Here is a 22243-nt window from a genome sequence, read left to right on the forward strand (position 1 = left end):
TGTTTGTAAATCAGTTGCTGCCTTTGATATTGATAAACACTCCTTTGGTCAGCAGTATTACTTTTTGCTTGAGGAAATTTGGTTTCTTTCGTTTTGTTGTTTCTCTTTATAATTGCAACATTGGTCACTCTTCTTTCCATAAATTCTAAAATACATTTCCTGCTTTTGGGCTTTAATATGCTTGTCACAACCATGCTGATGGTCTGTTTCTCCCGGAGCCAGACATTTTCCACCATTGAGTTCTTCACAAAATTTTTCTTCAGCAACCCATGGAGACACCATTACTGTAAAGCAGGCAGCAATCTGCTAGATCTGCATTTCCTAACATGTGAGGTTCCTCTTTTCATGTCCTCTGATGTCAACTGATGTGATCTAAAAGAGTACTACAGATCACAGTAACCCTGACAGTGCTACCTGAGTTTGATCTGTATCCTAACCAGCAATTCCAAGCTGCCCATTCTGAGATTCTGAAGCCTACCTGCAAGCATTTCGGTGCATCCATTTCGGTGTGGCCAGAGTTATTGAGCAAGCCTCTAAAGGGGAATACTGTAACATGAACATATTTAATGTGAAACAGTACAAACAGGTGGAGATATAACAAGTAAAATCCTCAGATAGTGAAACATGTTCCAAAGTTAACTTTCCAGACACATTTATTGGGCTGATAACATCAAACACAGTGTATGACCATTGTAAACAAATAAAACAGAAATAAAAGGCATCAGCTCAGACTGAGAACTGCTGCAGAATTCAAAGTGCGCCAAGCTTTTTAAAATTCTTAACTTTTTGTCTTTTTAATATCTTCTTAATATATTTTTTGAATGTTATTTCATTATTTTTTTCTTTACACATTCATTTTTCTTTTGTATTGATAATTATAATATGTACATATGAGGCCAAGACACCAGTAGCTTTGAGACCATATGAAAGCTTTGGAAGTTGTCCCATGGCATTACTCTAGTTTTGGAAAATGACAAGGTAAGGCTGTGTTCCCTCTCTGTTGGTTTTGCTGATTGCATGCCCTGTTGGTGACTGAAATGAAACGTCCACGTGAGTCTTCCTGATGGCTCCATATTGTTGAGCAGGGGAAAGGCAATGACTTAGTTCTAGGAATTTCTTACTGATAGCAACATCTTTTATCTACAAAGGTCCCTAAGGTTGTCATAGTGGTTGACTGGCTACCAAATAAATGCTTCGTGTTTTTTTTAGGTTGTCTATTTTTTGTTTTCTCCCAAAAAGTATTGATATCAAAATGTTCATATAGATATAATTGTTCAGTGGGGGAAAGGACCTGTTAGCATGTGTTTGATCAAAGGTTCAAACAGTTCTCACTGTATGAAAAGAAGAGTCTCTTTCCTTGCAATGCAAAGTTCCTTCATTTAAATAATGTCTGGTGTTATTTGTCTTTATACAATGCCATGAAAAAGTCTTAGATGAGATACAGCCTCGAGACCAGTTTTCTTCTTCATTCTTCCCTGCCTCACTTCTTTTTCTATTTCTCTCCCCTCATCCTGAACTCCATCTCTGTCTCGTCTTCACGTTCATCTGAGAAGGCTACTTCAGCAACCACTCGTTCACTGGAAGAGAGAAGTGGGACAGGAGTGGACATACAATTATATATAATTATATATGAACACAGTTTTATATATATATATGCAGCGCTCTTCACGGTTCAGCTGTTCTCTGACATCATCCACCCCGCACCATTTTTCATTTTTAGCCAGGATTACAGTTTAAAATGGCCTTAAGTGAATGCCATAAATGTGTGTAGATGTAGGCAGGAGGAATTTGCTACAGTCTGTTATCATGATCGGCTTTGATCTGTTTAGCTCAATTAATAGATAGGTTATGAATCTTTGTATTAATGCATCTTGATAGATAATTTATGTTTATCTGTGTATGTTTATGGAAAGATTTACAGATTTTTCATAAACATTTTTGAAGGACCACATGGTTTCAAGAATGTTGCAAGAAGGTGTATTTGAGACAAAAGCCTAATTGTTTTCTTAAGCCTAAGCTGAGCAGTTCAAGTAGGTTTTAGTATCTAAGACTGACAAAGTAGTTATTGTTAGGTCTAATTGTTGAATGTTTGTCATTATGCTTCTTAAATTTGTAAGGTCTTAGTTCAATCTATAGGATCAAGACATTCCTTTGTCCCTGACCACCTCTCCAGCCACTCTGTGCTGGGGGAGGATTATTACACATCCCTTGTGAAGATTCTGTTTGATGTTTGGTAAGCTTCCTGCCCTTTGTATGGCTTCACTGTGTTATCTATGGTGAACCATACATTGGGTGTGGGGGAGACTACCCTCTTTATGACCAGGATGTTGTAGAAACAGTTGTGTTCAGGAAGACACACATTCCCACACACACACGCACACATATACACACAGTGCCTTGCCTTTGTAACCATTTGGGGGTTTTACGTGGGCGGTGCTTTTGCTGTGATATGTATTGTGTGAACTGTTTTCCCAATAAAAGGCAGCAAGCGGAGCCCGTCGTTGGGGTCATTTTGTGGTAGACACCGACGAGGCCTCCCTTGCAAAGCAAATCGATGGATCGCTGACTGTCTTGTTTTCTTCATAATGAATAAGTCTCTAAACCAGCGGGGCTTGTGGAAACACAGTTATCAGTACCTAAATGTAACAAATTGGTTTTCAGTGTCTAAACATACACAAGTTGTTTTTGCACTTGGAACTTACTAATGTAAGTAATTGAAAGAAAAAGTAAGAAAGTGTAAACATTGTAAATCATCACAAAACTCAAATCCAAACCTGGACACAAACCACAGACTCATGAACTCCAGACTCCACCAGCATCCTTCCAACTTCCTTAAAGCTTTCGCTCCTTAAAAGAGAATCTTTAAGAAGTAGTGCAATGCACTACTGACAGGAAAGGACACCTTGTGTGCGTGTTGGCACCATTAAACAGAAAGACAGTGTTTGACATTGTGTGACAAGAATGTGGGGTCATGTTTCTGTAAGAAAGCAGATACATTTCCCCTTTTAATGAGACATCCCCACCCTACTTCATCCTGAAGGTCCTCAATTCTCAGAACAATTAAAAGAAGCAGGTCTACATTGGTGTTTTCGCAACACAGAGTGCTTTTTGTTTGATGCTCAGGAGACTCTAAGGTGGGTGAATTTCTGAAATCTCTCCCCACAACTGCTCCCTAGAATAATAATTTCATCTTTTAAGAGGAAGGCAAGGGAATGTCAAATAGCTGAACAGAGAACCAATGAGAGACTAGATACAGACGACAAACCCTCCCTATGCTCCTGAGAGCTATGGTAAACCAGGATTCAGCCTCCACTTATGGATACATAAGTGAAAGGAACAGAGATGATGATAATTATGGAAAGACCTATGAACACATACTTCAAGAAGAGGGAGGAGCATAAGGTGACATATAACAGCAGAGGAAGGTGTACACAGATCAGGTACATCCTATAGAGAAGGTTCAGTCTCAAAGAGACAGACTGCATGGCGTTGACGAGGGAAATGTAGCAAGGCAGCAATGGACAGTAGTCTCTAGGATGACTCTGGAAATCAAGAAGGAGTGAGTGAAGGCGGAGCCAATGCTTAAATGTTGGAAGTTGAAAAAGGAAGAATGTTGCAGAGAATTTAGAGGGGAGTCAAGACAGCCTCTGGGTGGTAGGGAAGAATTACCAGAATGCTGGAAAAGTACAGATGAAGTGCAATGCCAAGATTTTTTGTCCGGTGTATGGCAAAGAAAAGTTCTCATATGGAGATGTCTAGAAGCTGGACACTAGGTAGGAGAAAATGGTCTGTTTCAATTAGTAAGAGATTAAGCTGAAAAGGATGTGCTGCAGGTTAGAGTGCTTAGAATACAATTGGAAATGTACTAACAAATGGAAAGACCACCTTACCAAGGTGGTAAGGAGATGTCATCTGAACCATTCCTCTGACCTGAGGAGTGGAGACGAAGTCTACTGGTACTGATTTTCAAGAACAGAGGTTACATGGAGATCTGTTATAACTACAGGAGGATAAAGATGATAAGCCATACTATAGAGATATGGGAAATAGTTGTTGAATGTTAAAGAGGGAAGTGACAATTAGTGAGCAGTAGTGGCTTCATGCTGAGAAAGAGCACTACAGGTGCAATTTTTGCTTTGAGAGTGTTGATGGAAAACTGCAGACAAAGTCAGAACAAGTTGATAAAAAGCGTAAAAGTACATGAGGGTGGTGCAGGGCATCTATGAGGACAGTGAGAAAGCAGTGAAATGTGGGGTAGGAGTGACAGATGGATTCAAGGTGGGGTGGGATTACATGAGAGATCAGCTCTGAGCCCTTCCTATTTGCAGTGGTGATGGACAGATTGACAGATGAGGTGAAGCAGGCAAGCAAGAGTCTCCATGGACTATAATGTTTGCAGAAAACATTGTGATCTGTAGTGAGAGTAGGCAGCAGGTGGGAGAGAGCCTGGAGAGAAAAAGCATTAAAGCCTGGAGAAGCAAGAAGGAATACATGTGTGTAAATGAGAGGGAGACAGTTGCAAAATTGCAAGGAGGTCAGTTATACAAAGCAACAGACAATACACAAGAGAGGTGAAAAAGAGAGCGGGTGGGCGGAGATGAGTGTCACAGGTGATTTGTGACAGGAAGATAGCAACAAAAATGATAGGGAAGCTTTACAAGATGGTAGTGAGACCTGCTATCATGTTCTAGTTTGGCAGCTGTGGCAGTAACAAAAAGGCAGGAATCAAAGCTGGAGGTGGTAGAGTTAAGATTTTGATTGTGATTGACCAGAAAGGACTGATTAGAATCAGGCATGTCGGAGGGGCAACGTTCAGCGTTTTGGAGACAAAGTTAAGGAGGAAAGGCTGAGATAGTCTATATGTGCAGTGGATGGATTGTGGATGTGCTGGGCAAAAGATGTTTAATATGCTGCTGGCAGGAAGGAGGAAAAGAGGATGATGACAGATAAGATTCATAGACGTAGTGAAGGAGAGTCAGTGTTTCAGAAGAGAATGCTTGTGTTGTGAGTCCACTGTGATGACCTGTGCAATCAGCTGAAAGAAGAAGATGATCTCATTTCTTATTTGTGGGGATCATTTTATCAAAATGAATGGTTTATTCACTAAGATAATTGCTGTAATCTGGACCTAGTTCCAGGCTGGTAATGTGTAAGCCCAGAATTGAGAAATACTTTGAAACTCTGTTGCCATTTTGAAAACAATTTAATACAACATTAGAATAAAATAGAATAGTCATTTCTTGTGATTGTACATGTACAACAAAACTGTTTCTGATGTGCTTGTTGTTGTTTTTAGCTTCTATAGGTGTAAAGTGTAAAAGATTCAGTACTTTTGTTCATATAATGTACATTTCTTAAAGCTTTCCTAGCATTTTTTGTTAGTAGTTGCCTAGTGTAGCACATTCAGTAAAGGAGCAGTCTAGTATGACCACTAAGAAAAATAACGGCAGCATCTTTGTATTTTTTTCGGGTTCAAAAGATTTGTTTTTTTTACAGAAATATGACTTGCCTATTTTATATATTTGTTTTTGTATAATTGCTCTGTTGTGTGCACAAAAACAAATGTTATAACCAAATTGTGCGATCTTATGAAAGGACAGATATCACAATATCTGTAAGTAAATATTGTTTAAATGTCAGACACTGAGAAAGTTACCCAAACCAGCCATTTGTAGAAGTAGTTTTTACCTCGGTACTGGAGCTTCTGGGCCCTGTTGTTTGGGCAGTCTTTGCCCTGCATGCTGAAGTTAATATTGGTGCGGATGCAGCGGTTGTTTAGAGGCTGCACAGGACGAACGTTGTCACTCATGCTTAGAAAGATCTGAGAGGGCTGGTTCTGGCTCAGCAGCCGCAAGGAGTGCATCTAACATCAAGACAGAGAGAGAGAGAGAGTGAGAAAGAGGGGGAGGGAAGAGAAGCAAAATTGGCTAAAGTATCATGGAAATGTGAGCCAGCCTTTTTTATTCACTGCATTAATTTCCAGCAAGGTCTGAGTAGAAGATTACACACAGGAGGAGAGATTTTGGAGGAAAAGCCTCAATGTGAGTAGACATATTTCACAGAGTAATTTTTTGAGAGAGAATCCTGATCTGAGACAGGTAAGCCCCAGTGTATTCTGGGAGCTTTGTTTCAGGTCTGTGCTGGTGGATGAGGCTCACCTGCATCCGTGTGAGATACACTGGCTTGTTCATCAAGATCCACGTGGCAGTCTCAAAACATGGAGGGATGGTCATCGATCCATCATATGTGATAAAACTACTTGTTTCTGGATAAATCTCCTCTATGTTCAGGCCATTCAGTAGATATGCATCATCTGCAGGGTAAAAAGGCAGAAAACCGAAACAAAATGAGATCTCTAATGTTTCATCGGAAGACACTGGAAATGTAGTTGTACAAAAATTGTATTCCACATGTAAAAATTAATGGATTTGTAAACAAATTACTAAAAGATTATCATATACTGTGATTTTCTTCCAAGCAGTAAAGCAATCATTTTATTTGCAGTTATGCTAGTTTGTCCAATTATTTTTGAGTCTTTAAAAATGGGGAACTATGTCAAAAAATGGCTGTAATTCTGTAATCAGTGCTGAAAGTTTTCAGTCACGTGTTTTTTGTTTGACTTTAAATAAGTGGTAGTATTATAAGGGAAAGATATGTGAGAGCTAAATCATTGTCCAAATGTTTTTAGATATTCAGAAAGTAATCAGATCTGGGAGTTGGACACTGGCACCAAATTCAACCAACCTGACCAAGGAGAAGCAGCACTCCATTATTTAGAGACATGCACAACTCTCTGGTGTATATCTTTATGGAGACTGATTCATACAGCACAATTGTTAGAGTACCATGCAACGTAAATGTGACTGTATATAAAGGATGCACATAGTCACTGTGACATCGCTAATTGGTTAATGCTTAATGAAATCTTTGAGCTCCACATTTTTCTTCTTGATGTTTGGAATCTAAATCCAGTCCTCCAAGTTGGCAAAAAACTTGTGATTGACAGATTATTAGTCAGTGAGCATTTCCTTACTCTAACAGGGACTATAATTCACAAAATGTTGTATTTAGTATGACCTAACATTAGTGATTCAAACTAAAGTTTCTACTGAGTTTCCCATATGCTTCTATACAGCCTGAAGACTTTTTGCAACTAGAGGATTAGCCACATGTTGGTCATTATGTAGGTTTATGGCACATCTGCATTTGCTTCAGTTTTTATTAAAGCTTGCAGGTTGTTTTGTTTTGGCCATAGCTCTAAAAATGAGTCAGTGTATGATTTTAATGAAACTGGTTTCTCAGCCGGAAAAGGGTGGAGTGCCCACTCCGGGTCGGGGATGAGTTCCTGCCCCAAGTGGAGGAGTTCAAGTATCTCGGGGTCTTGTTCGCGAGTGATGGGAGAAGGGAGCCGGAGATCGACAGACAGATTGGGGCTGCAGCTGCAGTAATGCGGACGCTGCACCGGTCCGTCGTGGTGAAGAGGGAGCTGAGTGTAAAAGCGAGCCTCTCAATTTACCGGTCGATCTACGTCCCTACCCTCACCTATGGCCACGAGCTGTGGGTAGTGACCGAAAGAACGAGATCGCGGATACAAGCGGCAGAAATGAGCTTCCTCCGAAGGGTGGCTGGCCTCTCCCTTAGAGATAGGGTGAGAAGTTCGGCCATCCGGGAGGGGCTCAGAGTAGAGCAGCTGCTGCTCCACATCGAAAGGAGCCAGCTGAGGTGGTTTGGGCATCTGACAAGGATGCCCCCTGGGTGCCTCCTGGGTGAGGTGTTCCAGGCATGTCCCACCGGGAGGAGGCCCCGGGGCAGACCCAGGACACGCTGGAGAGATTATATCTCTCGGCTGGCCTGGGAACGCCTTGGTATTCCCCCGGATAAGCTGGAGGAGGTGGCTGGGGAGAGGGAGGTCTGGGCCTCTTTGCTTAGGCTGCTGCCCCCGCGACCCGGCCCCGGATAAAGCGGATGAAGATGGATGGATGGATGGTTATAAAATTCAGTATTTAACATAAATTGCTGAGCTGATATTTTCATTCATACAGAAACTTACTAGGGTACTCTAACTCAACTGCAATTGTAGAACAAATACAGTGGATGGCATAAATCTGTGTACTCCAATTGAGTAGTAAACAGTGAAATACACTGGTGTAACAAATAAGCTGTAATTTGAGTCACTTCTCATACGGAGTCTGGTTATCATTACAACTCTTTCATTTTTTCTCACTTCTTTCATTTGCTGTTCTGTGAATGACAGCTTGTTGGTGTGGCAACACAAAACCTCTTTTATTCAAACTGTCTCCACTGTCAGGATGCTAATTGGACAGACTACAACTTCCTCTTCCTCTCTTTCTCCCCCTCCATTCGCTATAACTTGCTGTCTACTAGTCCTCTCATGACAAATGGGCTACTGATTGTGCTGAGGTCACAGTGGTGGGCTGCTGCAGCTTTAATGCTGAATCAGCTGCATCACTACTAAATACTAACTGATGCATCAAAGGAATAGGAGCTGTGAAAAAATAAAAAGCACTTTAGGCCACTCCACCTACACTGATATTTGATGGTGTGGATTTTTAATGTATATGTATCTTCATATACACCTGAGTGTAAATCTGTGCTTTTGGGAAGAAAAACAGAAAAATGCTGGGCTGGTAGCATTATTGGCTGTGAGAGGGATATGCCTAAGGACTCATGGGTATGAGTGGGTGGTGTGTGACAGCATCTGTATGTGTGTTTCTGTGAGTCAGTGTGTGCGAAACAGCATATCTGACAGAGTTTTGACAGCTGTTAAAATCCATGCTTTTTTGCTGCTCCTCCTAGTGGACCCAAAAGATCCACCTCTGCCACCCAACAACACCCCCACCCCCAGTGACATGGTGTTCACAGACCACATGAGGTTATCCGTGATGTACAGCCCCAGTAACTAGGTGCTACTGACCACCTCCACAGCTGTGTTGTTGATGAGAAGTGGGACGTGGCTGGGTTGGTTCTGATGTTGACAATGACCTCCCGAGCTTTATCGATATTCAGGTTGTTGATTCTGACCAGCCCACCATGTACTGTGTCATCCACAAACTTCACGATGTGATGGGTAGCAACCCTGGGGATGCAGTTACGTATCAACAGGGTGAAAAGTAGAGGGTTCAGAACACAGTCCTGAGGGCTCCCCTCTGTGCTGAGGATGATGACACTGGACAGGTTCTATCCAACCCAACCATGCAAACCACATGAACTGTGATCCACTTGGAGCACTATGCAGAGCATGCTGCTTGGCCAATTTATGATTGGTGCTTTAACAACTTATTACACACAACCACCTACTTTTATATGTTATTCTTGTGATGGTGTCTCTGTTCAGCATTCGATTCAGGAATGAGTTCGAGGTCTCAGCAATCTAGAAAAAAGAGAAAAGGAAAAAAGAGGGTCAAAAGAGTGAGGTTAAATGGTCACATAATGAGTTGAGAGCTCTGCTCTTGTATGATTAAACGAAATTTAATCTATTTGGGACAGTACTTCCAAGTATAATGAGAGTGTATTTTTTTAATCTATCACCTTTTTAGGAGACTATTAAAAAAGCCTCAAACACTGTGCTCTAATGACAGCAGAACTTGAACTGAAGTCTGCCTCTGTTGAGGTAGCAGGAGTTGTAAATGTCTTCATGGGAGGCAAGTGGGTAATGGATAATTTTCTGGGCAGTGGAAATGGCCCTTATGAGTGCACTTCACTCTGCTGAGAAGCAGATGGCAAACCATGCAGACATGCTTTAGGTCGACGCACACTCAGTAGAAGAGTGGAAGAAGGAGACAATCAGTTTCTGAGCCAAGTTGTTAATTCTGTGGATCCACAATAGACGGAAACACTGCTGGGCCAGTTTGACCCCTGTGAGTTTTACTACTGGGTTAGGTAATGGATTCCATGTATAGCTCTTATTTAAAACAAAGACATAACCTTGTGATTTTCTTTTTGCTTAAGAAGTATATGAAAATGAGGATAGGCTACTGAAACCCCCGATGTTTGTTTGTTTTTAGTTTGCATTTTCCACACATTTTTACTATGATTTTGCTTCCTTTGTTATTTGATTATTGTATACATACATCCACATATTCTTACTCATGTTGTGATATTGAGTTTCATCTTGTGGCCCAGTCTCACACACTGCTGAATTTGCATGCTGATGAAAGTGGAACTGATATTCAATTGACAAGCAACTCACTATTTTCTGTAGGTAAACAGTTGTGAAACATTTTAAAGTGTCCTCATCAGTGTGTGCTTGGAGAAACAGCTAAGCCGTAAGATGACATTTCTTACAGCAGCTTTGCAGTCATTTAGGCACTTATGCTATTACGGAGCAGATATCCAGAGCAGGTGTACAGCTAATTGTCAAAACAAGAATAATGAAGGAATATGCTAGGACAGTACCATATAAACTTACCTGGATGAATTGCTCTGGAAACACAAATTGCTAAAGACAAAACAAACAAACATTCACTTTCCTTGTGGCTGGGGAAAAAGGCTGTTACTGGTATAGTAAGTCTCAGTTTCTGGCTACATGCCTGTTCAAAAGCCTGTCCTCCAGTTGTCTAGTACTGAGATAATTCCTAGAATGCTAGGTATGGTAAAAATCAAAGATTTATTTTTTTGTCTAACCTTGCCTGACATGAACTCATGAAAATCAGATTTTTGTTCAGCTAATGGCTTCAAGTCCATCCTTTACTCTGACCTCCATAACTAAAATGAAAACACACTGTCAAGCAAAGCTTTGCTGGGTGTTGGACACAGCTTTTGGAGTTTATTTTGTTTTATTGAGCGTTTTTGTGTTATTATGATTCAAGTTTCACAGTCCTGAATTTATTCTTGTTATTGTTTCGGATTTTTCTGCTGATCTCAGTTTATTATTCCTATAATCCCTTATTTATTGAATTCCTTAATTATCAGGTTTATGAGGTTCCCCTTGTGTTTTGTTCCTCACTTCCCATGTGTGTGTGTACCTTTGTCTTGTTTCCATTTTCTGTTTACATGTTCCTCCTTGTGTTTCACTCCACGTTCCCCCTGCCTGCCTCTCTTGTGTATTCATGTATGTACACTGAATTATGTCAGTGTTTCCCTCTTTTGGCCCCCTCCTCTGTCTTTCCAGTCAATTCTGTTCTCATGTGCGTTCCTCCCTCCCAGCCATGTGTCTTGCCACATGTTGAATTTGTGTCTTAGTGTTTCCTGTTTTGTTTCGGCAGTCTCTTGTGTTCAGTGTGTTTAGTTTTGCTTCTCTGTGTCATTATTTCTATTCGTCCCAGCTGTGTATGTGAGAGAAACATGGCATTGTTTCTCTCACATATCCTATCAAATGTGGGACCTCATATAGACAGTTCTTGCCAAATCATGTCCAGTCAACTAAATTTACCATAGATGGGCTCCAATCAAACAGAATGCACCCGAGTTCAAATATGAGTGTAATTGTAAAGGTTTTAAATAAATGGTAAATGGACTGATTCTTATATAGCACTTTTCTACTCTCCTGGAGCACTCAACAAGCTTTATACAACATGCCACCTTCACCCATTCACACCTATGCTTTCTACCTAACATTCACACACATTCAGATTCATACTCTGATGCATGCATCAGACAGCATCAGACAGCAACTGGGGGTTAGTATCTTGCCCAAGGATATTTGACATGCACACTGGAGGAGCCAGGAATCTAATCACCAACCTTCCAATCAGTAGATGACTTGCTATACCTCCTGACCTGCAGCCACCCACATGAACTTACGTAGATGTTTTATTTTTTGTGCATTTGAAACAATGTCAAACAAATGTTTTTAGCTTTGTGATTATATGGTATTGTGTGTAGAACTTTGAGGTGAAAAAAATTTATTTAATTTTTTTATTTTGGAATTTTCCGGGAGCACTCATGACTCATGACAGTGAGTTCCACACTCATAGAAGTCATGGAATTCTGTCAAAGTAGGAAAACTGCTTTAAGTTATTCTTGAATAAGTATATTGTTACTGGCTTGTAATACTTAAAAACTGATTAAACCAGGTCAAAATTAACATGGCGTTTATGCCCAGATTCAGTATGAATGTATAAAACTCAGAATGTAGCAATTTGCATTCTACTGGATTTTATTGCTATAAGTCAGAACGCCATAGTAACTGTAAGTTGTTCTGTGTCAAGATAAAATTCCATTTCTGTGAGTGAATACAAGTACACATTTGTATTCGCGCAGTGATTAAACATATGTATGAGGTTTACCTTCATGAATATAGACACTATGACCAGTCCATTGGGGCTTTTTGCAGCTTCTGTATAATTTGTGTACAGCTCATGATTGTAGTGGATCAGCTGAACCTGGAACATAAAGAGAAGAGAAGTAGGGAATTACAGAAAGAAAAACATCAGTCTGATAGTTTTAGTTTAAACATCATGAAGGTGCTTGAAACAGTTACTATAAAATAGAAACCTTTGAGCACCTTTGTCAAGAATGTATAGTTGCCTTGTACTGATACTCAATCATTCACTTAAATCTTTCTTTATGGCTAGCATATCAGATGATTAAAAAGGGAAAATCAATACAAATCTCTGGTAAATTAAAATGGAAGCAGCTGACATACAGATAGTTTGTATACTTAATGTGTATAAGGACAGAAGTAATATGAAGGACATTAAGAGACGGGGATGTTCTGTCATTATTTGCTCCAAGGCCAGCCTGCTGAGAAAGCTAAACAATCTCCCAGCATGAGGTTAATGTTTGACTGACAGATGCTTCATCCACAACAGCTGTTCGGTAGTTTAAGCCTGATGTTTTGGCATGGGCAGACCCAACCGCTCAACTTCCAACTCTTACATTTAAAATGCCTAACCTATGTGCATTTGAAAGATATACAATATATCATGAATAGGCACTTCTTAGAGAAAAGGTTTAAAAGTATCAGATTTTAACAATGAACTGAAAGCAAAAGAGGACAGGGAAATTAAATACATTTCTGTAGTTGACAGGAAAGTAACCCATGCAACAAACAAATAAAATTTTTTTTATCTATAAATCACGCCTTCCGATCCTTTTGTGTGCCATTCCTGTGTCTTGTTTCCTACTTTTCTTATCTGATCTTTGTAGTTTGGCGTGGTCTGCAAGCTAAGGGAGGTCATTGAAATCTGGGAATAGCATCATGGTGGGGCGACCGTGGTTCAGGGGGTTGGGGAGCTCAACATAACTGGAAGGTTGCCAGTTATGCAGATACGATACAATATAAAATACAATACCCTTTGTCCCCTCCGTGAATTGCTAACTTATTGTGGTGGAGGGGTGGAGGGATAGGGTTACCGGTGCCACACCCTGTGGCCATGTCCACGGGCCCCAGCACAGCCTAAAGAGGGGATTATGGGTCCACCCTTCTACAGGCACACCACCTGCATGAGGTGCCACAGGAGTTGAGTGCAGTGTGTGCTGGGCAACGGCCAGGGGCAGAGATCCTGACGGACTGATCTCTAGCTCCCGAGACTACCAAGCAGAAGCACATTTCAGGAACTGCAAGAAGTCTGCACTTCTGGCAGCTATACACATTCATTGCAAAAAATGTAATCATCCTTCATGCATCAAAAACTATCCATCCATCCATCCATCCATTCGCTTCCGCTTATCCTTTTCAGGGTCGCGGGGGGTGCTGGAGCCTATCCCAGCTGTCATAGGGCGAGAGGCGGGGTACACCCTGGACAGGTCGCCAGTCTGTCGCAGGGCCAACACACAGGGACAGACAACCATTCGCACTCACATTCACTCGCACATTCACACAATGGCAATTTGGATTTTCCAATTAACCTATCCCCTCAAGCTGCATGTCTTTGGACGGTGGGAGGAAGCCGGAGTACCCGGAGGGAACCCACGCAAACACGGGGAGAACATGCAAACTCCACACAGAAAGACCCCGGCCTGATGGTGGAATTGAACTCAGGACCTTCTTGCTGTGCGGCAACAGTGCTAACCACCATGCCACCGTGCTGCCCGCATCAAAAACTATTTACTATTTTTTCACAAAATATCTTCTTTGCTTTAGGGGTTACAGTTCCGTTACAGTTACTCCTAACCCATAGCATTGTGGATGGTTGATTAGCTTAGCATTTGGGTCATAAATAATAAAAAAACTATACCCATAGTATTTTATCCAAGCAGACAAATATTAGCACAGGAGAAAAAGTCTCCTTTTTTGGGTATTAAAAAATCTGTCACTTACTTCTTAGATTGGCAGAATGCCTAAAAATGTATTACCTTTACGTTATAGTTTTTCAATATGTGGTAATACACAATGACCCCATGAATACAAAGGTGGTAAATGACTTATTTCAAGCACAAACGGCTGGCAATAATTTTCAGATTTTTCTCGAAGGCTTTCCCTCCTCACCTCCATAAACTTCTCCTCACTCACTGGCAAAGAGCATACTGTACAGGGGTATATAAATAAACAATTATAAGAGGAGAGTAATTATGGAATACTTGATTGGGAGAGTGCAGCACAGCAGAACTTCTATAAATGCAATCAAGGCAAGAGAGGAAGTGATTAGAGTCCTTTGCTGATCTGATTAGATTTTTAGGTGAGAGTGGCAGAGGCAGCCAAAAGAACTCATCCCCACTCTCCCAATGACAAATTGCCCAAAGTGTGCTGCTGGTGGGCAATAAAAGGCCAGTGTGGGCCATAATAAAGTGAGAATGTCTGCCAAATAGAGAAGGAAAAAAGAGCGAGAAAATAGAGGTCGTAATTAGACACAGAAATAGTTACAGAAAGAGCAGAAGAAGGTAATTTTATGTGTGAGCCTACTGTACCTCATCATTTATTGCAGCTTCGGGCTGTTCAAACAATTCACACTAACTATTAAGTTCAACACCTCTATCAATGTAACAGGAACATGTTACTTAGATTCAGCGGTAACGCTGTGTTTCATTCTGCTGAATATTATGTAGTTCCGTAACACTAGAGTTCTGAGTGGGAAAAGGCCTACAATGCACAAGAACTTCATTGGAACATTCTAAGTACTATAAGTCAAGTAAGGTAAGTTCACAACCCATCTTTCTAAGGTGCTTGGAAAGAAAAGCGTCTGGACTTCTTTAAGATGTTTCAGCTCTCATTCGAGAAGCTTCTTCAGTCCTAAAAGCAATTGGTGGGGAGCCCCAGATTTTTAAACCCTATGGGAGTGTCCCCAAGAGGGTAATGGACCCTCATGGACCCTATTGATCTTCTACCTAATCACACGAGCCAAGGTGTGAAAATGGATGTGCGTCACAATCAGCCAGGGTTTTGGGTGAACCCATTGTGAAATCTAGCCCCACCCTATCATGTGATTTACTGAGGTCAAATGGCCTAGAGTGCTCCACCAGTTGCTCTTCGAACTGAAGTAGCTTCTCGGATGAGAGGTGAAACGTCTTCAAGGAAACTTAAAGAAATCCAGACGCTTTTCTTTCCAAGCTCCTCAGACTACAATGATCTGGATGACTGAAAACACATTTCACATTTTTTTAACTAACTGTTTTCCCTTGTTTGATTAGGTTTAGCCATCAATAACTTTTAGGTTTACATCCTTTCACAACTGTAACTACATGTTTGAAGGCAACAACAAACATCTACAACAAGCCTCTCCTCCATTCTTTTCCATTATCAACAACACTGAAATCTGTAGCAAACAATTATATTTTAGTCATCAAGGGACTGCTATTTAATATCTTCCACACACTGAAAAACACACAAAGCATTTAATGTATATTGTCAGAGCTAGCTTTTCAGAGCTAAGTTCTTAATAATCAATTTCAGGAATGGCAGAAAGAGATTTCATTATTACGACTTACATTTGCAGAAGCATTACCATCAAAAATTTCCAAAAACATATAACAAAAAATAATGTTTCGGCTTAAAGCTGAAAAATATGGGATTCACCTAATACATCAACAGTAACAATGAAACAAGGCCAGCATTAAGTCAAACATCAAACCATAGCTTGTTTGATAAATACTGGAAATATATCAAAAGATTAAAGAATAATTTTGCACATGATTCCATGGGAAATCTTTTAAAAAAACAACCACACTAAAACTTTCCACTGAATGCAGCTCTTCTAAGTACTTGGTGAGTTAGCAGCTTCTTTGGCCATTTTTAGGTCAGTTAAACCTGGGTGGAAAGCTGCACTGAATGAATAGGGTATGAATGGTCACTATTACTCACAACAAGGGGTCATGACAGTCTCTTTATGGCATGATGGCTCGGTGCCCTCAGGGATAGGGAAATATGGAGACAGCAAGTCGATACGGGAAAGAAGGGTGCTTAGCACTAACAGCTTTCTAAGCGCTGGGCTGGAAATGATGCTCCCCATCTCAGCTTCAGTTAATCCTTGGACCCTTCTTCAGATTAACAGGATAATGTATAGTATCAAGGAACCTGCAAATGGAGAAGTCTTGCTGCCATGTACAAATATGCTGATCACACTCTAGATTTGTATCTGCATTGGCTTTTTGCTGTCGTTTTTCACCATGTTTTTTTTTCTAATGTGACAGAATTAGAAGCATCTCCGATAAAATCTGCTGTGCTAATACAAAATAAACTGCAATGGTAATTGAGCATAAACCCAAATTTCGCTTTTTTTTTTTCTTCACTGATATTTTTCTTCAAAACAAGCCATGACTGGTGTTCTGATGCAATTTTAATCCAAGATCCTTCACAACAAAGCTACTGTGGTGCAAATGTGGGTGTAATGTTCCATTTAATAGTGATTAATGATAATTAGAGCAAGAGAAAATAAAATAGGAAGAGTCTCCTCATCTGCAGCTCTGTGACCAATAATCTGCCGCAGCAATATTAGCTCAATGGGATTTTCTGTGTGTGACTATATTTGAAATAGGATATCCAAGGTATGTTTCTGTGGCTGATGGGGATTTAAAATGTTTGAAGCGACTGCCTGTGGCAAATCCTTTTCAAACACCTGACAAGATTTGAATTAAATGTATCTGGAGCCCCTCTTCAGAAATAAGTGCTGTCTCTTTCTGTCTGTGGGGCTGACACTGTCAAATGTATTAGGTGTAAACCTAATGTAATCCATTAAAACTAATATTGAATGGTACTTTCTTAAGTTATTTGTCCACGATCATGTTATTTTATAAGATAATATAAATCGGTAAAAAAAAAAAGATGAAGGAAACTGGTCTATTCCTACTGATAATAAGGTTTCAAATGACACCAAAATCTGACATTGTTTTTCAGTTTATGAGATAAAAGTCTCTGCACACATAGGATTGGTTATTGGTTATAAGGACTCCAGCCACCCCAGCCATAAGCTGTTTAACCCTTTAAGAACCACAGAACCAAGTCCGCCAGAGCTTATATTATATTTTATATGCTGTAGTGCCATTTTTGGGAGCATTTCAAGTTGATATACATCAATACAACCATTATAGCCCAAATTTTAATAATATGTCTGCATTAAGTGCATAGTAATTACATAAATTGCAAAAAAGTGCAATAAACTACAAAAAAATTAAAAATCATTTTTGTTTTTTTAACATATATTTCTAGTTAGAGAAATTTAAGAGGCTTATCTCTCAAAACTGCAAATACAAAAAAGTTGCACAAAATAGTTTCCCACCACAGGAAATTTAATTTAAGTGTCTTCATATTTTTATTTTTGAAATACACCAATTTTTATATAATCAGAATCATAATCAGAATCAGAATACTTTATTGATCCCTGGGGGAAATTATTTTTTGTTACAGTGCTCCATTTTAAACCACTCCATATACTACGGAGCCCCGCAGGGGACATGGGAGAAAAAAAAAATTATGACGGACTTTTGCGAGATCTTGCAAAACAAACTCGGGATCTCGCAAAAGTTTTAGCCGCATTCTTTGGAGGCCGCCAGCTTGAAGCCGACCGGGAGGTCGAGGCACGATGTGCCGGGAAAGCGGTATTCCTCCCGGCTGTAGTAGGTCTCGACCTCCCGTTAGCTTCGAAATGGTGGGTGTCAGATCTCCAAAAACGTCGGAGCACTTTTGTAAATATGTGATGTCTTGTAAACCGAGCAGGTATCTGACGTTTACACAACTACATTCACGCCTCAAAATATCTTAAAAGTGTATTTTGTGACCCAGAAAGAGTAATATTACAACTAAGTAGCTGCCGCCATTGTTGGAATTCAACTTTTGCGAGATCCCGAGTTAGTTTTGAGAGGGAAACACATCATCACGTAGCAATTTCATTTTTTTTTTTTTGCCTGTCCCGTTTGGCTCTTTTGCCTTCAGAATTGTTGTCTAAAGGCAAAGAAAGATGCCCAACGGATTTACTTTACCAAATTGACCATCCCAGCCTTGCCATAATGGTCCATTTGATTCACCTTTTATTGTTTATTTTATTTTCACTTACTGAATACGGGATAGACTTGACTGGGGGAAAGAAGGGGAGAAAGAAAGAGGGAAAGAGAAACAGCTGAGAAGAGGGACGGGGGAGAAGGGCAAAAAACAAAAACCAACAGAACGGGCAGAAAAAAAAAAAAGAAATAAAAAATGCATCTATCAATCACCTGGATCACCTGCTTAGAAAGAAAAAAGAAAACAAGCAGAAGAGAACAAGTGTAATAGAATAAACAACATCACAATGATATATGGGAATATGACAGTAAATACTAAATATTAAACATTATTGTGCAGCACATAAGATCAACAGAACACAGTGTGCTTTGAGGTAGGAGCCAAAAAGGGTGTAGTTTGTGGGTGTGATCACCCGTGTGTACACCTGTGAGCATGGACGCGCTTGTTTTTTTTTTTTAAAGGTTCCTACATGTAATGATCTGCTAGAGGGTGTGGGGGGGCCACAGCCCCGTCCTCCAGGGCATGAAGCAGGTATGGAGGAGATCAAAATTCCAGACATCCAGAGGCCCCCAGAACACAAGAGACCAAGGAAGACCAACAGAGGGGCAGCCGCGCCACTGTCCCAGAAAGAGCTGAGGAGAGTCCCAGATGAGGGCTCACTCAGCAGCCGCGGAGCAGAAGCCAGGGGGGGTTGCAGTGACGCGCCCGTGAGCTCCGCCGGCAGCCAGCTGTGCCTGAGTGACCGAGCCCCAGGCCAAGAGGCCGGGGGCACCCCACCTCCAAAGTGGCCCGAGCGAGCCCCAGGCTCCATAAGCGGTCGCCAAGGAGTGAGCCGGTGTGTACCTGGACGTCTATCCCCGGACACAAAGAACCACCAACGCACCGATGTCTGAGGGAGTCCGCCACTGGCAGGGGAAGTGGTGGTAGGGGGAGATAGGCCTCCAAACCTTGGAGGGCCTGAGATGTCCCCAGAGAGGTGGCGCCTGACACCCAACCTGACATATAGACACAGACATACAGGCACACACAGACACAAACATCCATTCCCACCCTCATGCTCTCATATGCACTCACTCCACACTCAACCAACGTGGAGACAGACATAAAGAGACGCTGTACACACGATCACACTCCCCAAGCGTACTCTACAAACCGGGTCTAGGTGCCCCCGCCCCTGGAGGGGGGAACTGCACCCAGACCCAGGTGGTGTTACCCTTTTCCCTGCGGTAGGGGGAGGCAGATCGCCCCGACTCCGCAGCAGCAGGGAGGCCCCACACTCCAGACCGCAGTCGGACGGCCAACTCCTCCTCCTAGCCCCCCTCCAGCAGGCTGCAGAGAATGGGGGTGAGAGAAGACTCCAAACCTCCCTCCACCCGCTCATTGTAGCGTTGATGCATGTGTGTTCTAAGGTGCATTTAAAACCCAGGAGGGCATGGAGCTACCTGCCAGAGAGCAGCAGGTAAGCGCATGGTCCCTCCTGCTAGGCCCTCAATGTCTACGTGTATTTAAAATTGAGAGGTGGGCAACGACGCCAGGGGTGAGGTGTACACCCTGATGGTACTTTGGATTCCGTGTATCGTGCCCACCCCCAAGATCCTATATGTATGTGTAATGAGAGTGTGAATAATGTGAATGTCTAAGTTGTGGGATAAAGTTGAGGGAGAGGCAGCCAGAAGGGGACGGGGGGGGGGGGGGGGGGGTAGCCTCCTCTGCACCCTGGTGACATACCCCTACTCCAAGGCCCTGCATGTGTGGGTGGTTGTGGTGGAGCGGGAAGAGGGAGGCAGCTGGAGATGGGGAGGGAAGGAAGGGAGGGGCAAGTGACCCCTCCGTGGGGCCAGCTCCCCCGCTGACCCCAGTGGGCACCCCCATACTCCGCGACCCGCCAGGGAAAGGGGGCCCAGGCCCATCCAGACCGGGGCCCAGTGCAACAGCGCCTCCCGGCCCCACAGAGCCCGGGACAGTCCACCCAACCCCACCACAGAGAAAACTGCACCCACCCCACCATCCACTCATCTTCCAGACTACATAAGACAATAAACACCCAGGCTGAGATCTTCCTCCACCTCTCCTGTATCTCCCCCTCCTGCATCACGTAGCAATTTCAAATATCCAGTGGCCTTGAGGTTTCCATTGATGAAGAATGGACCCACTATCGTTGTACCCCATATACCACACCAAACCATCACTTTTGTTGTTCCAACAGTCTAGAAGGGATCCATCCAATGTGGGTTAGTATCAGACCAATAGTGGTGGGGTTTTTTTTGTTAACTTCACCATTCACATAAAAGTTTGCCTCATCACTGAACAAAATCTTCTGCTACTCTACTTTTTTTGCCATTCTCCAAATTCTGCGCACCGATCTGGGTCATCCTCGTTGAGATGCTGCAGTAGCTGGAGTTTGTAAGGGTGCCATTTGTGAGTAGCTAATATCCGCCGAAGGGATGTTCGACTAATGCCACTCTCCACTGACATGCGGCGAGTGCTACCTTGTGGGCTCTTGCTGAATGAAGCTAGGACAGCCACTGATGTTTCTTCATTAGTGACAGTTTTCTTGCGTCCACATTTTGGCAAATCCAACACTGAACCAGTTTCACGAAACTTAGCGAGCAGTTTGCTAACTGTAGCATGGGAGATGGGTGGTCTCGTAGGGTGTCTTGCATTGAAATCTGCTGCAATGACCCGGTTACTGCGTTCACCAGATATCAACACAATTTCGATCCGCTCCTCACGTGTTAACCTTTTCAACATGTCAATGGCTGTGAACAAAGAGAAACTTGTAAATAACTCATGAAAGAATAAAGTTATGTTGAAACCAAGCACACCATTGTTTTTCTTGTGACATTACCAATAAATTTGATGTGTCACATGGCCCACTTCCTATTGAAAAAACAAAAGTTGTATCCAAGATGGCCGACTTCTAAATGGCCACCACCATGGTGGTGACCATCACCACCCATCTTGAGGAGTTTGCCCCCTCACATATACTAATGTGCCACAAACAGGACTTTAATATCACCAACCATTCCCATGTTATTACGGTGTATCCATATAAATGGCCCACCCTGTATTTCTATAATGGCAAAGTTTCCAATCTTATTTAAAAAAAAAAAAACTGCCACTCACTATTACCCCACCAAGGCAGATACTATATAATGATATATAATATAATTCAATACAGTATATAAAATTAACTCTTCTGTTTGCCTAACTACAACAATTTCAACTAATTATTTTTTGTAGCCTCGAGTTTCTAATGGCTTGTGACAAAAAGCTGGTGTGTCCAAAGCTCCAAGATGGTCACGAGCTAACTGATATGCTAATCCCAAAGGTATTTAAAGTCAAAGCCCTCTATGTAAGGACACTTTTAATAAGTTCCTAAAAGAAACGAAAAAGTATCATCATTTAGGAAAAAATGTCAACAATTTGTCTTCAAGCAAAATAAGATATATTTATTTAAAACATGTTTGGGAGCAACCAAGATGGCTATTTCTTATTTTAATTTGTTTAAGATAAACTATAATTTCTTGCTTTTGATGTATATTTTTGGCCTTTTCCTGTTGAAGACTGAATCAGATAAGGACAAAGATCTTTCCCACATCAGCTCCAAATCAGCATTAAGCAGGTGTGCAACTGATAAGGACAGTGATGATGATTGTTTTGAAGTTGATACTCAACAAATTCAACAGACATGAGCAGCCAAGTCACTAAAATGTTTAGAAGTCATGTTAAGCATGATAACCCTGGCACTAGCAGTGATGAAGAAGATGATACTGGCACCAACTGTATTGCCAGGAGTGTTGGTAAAAAGCAAAGCAAGTAAGTGATGAGAGCAGCATTTGTGATGAAGGCTACATGGCAAGAAGTGATGACAAACCTGGCACAAGCAGTCACAGCAGAGGTTTCATG

General features: G+C 41.6%; 1 protein-coding gene across 2 annotated transcripts in view; it reads right to left on the reverse strand.

The window, feature by feature from the left end:
• Positions 1-635: 635 nt before the first annotated feature.
• ca10a (carbonic anhydrase 10 (inactive)a) overlaps positions 636-22243 on the reverse strand; it is a 324693-nt gene continuing 303085 nt past the window's right edge. For both annotated transcript variants that reach the window (XM_026177459.2, XM_080305677.1), the window contains 5 exons: positions 12249-12344; positions 9319-9391; positions 6159-6313; positions 5689-5863; positions 636-1577 (listed from right to left, as the gene is read on the reverse strand). In XM_026177459.2, the coding sequence (XP_026033244.1) occupies positions 1555-1577; positions 5689-5863; positions 6159-6313; positions 9319-9391; positions 12249-12344 (522 nt within the window). In that variant the 3' untranslated portion in view covers positions 636-1554. The remainder of the gene's footprint in view (positions 1578-5688; positions 5864-6158; positions 6314-9318; positions 9392-12248; positions 12345-22243) is intronic.

Source organism: Astatotilapia calliptera, chromosome 8, assembly GCF_964374335.1.
Source record: "Astatotilapia calliptera chromosome 8, fAstCal68.1, whole genome shotgun sequence".
Classification (NCBI taxonomy): domain Eukaryota; kingdom Metazoa; phylum Chordata; class Actinopteri; order Cichliformes; family Cichlidae; genus Astatotilapia; species Astatotilapia calliptera.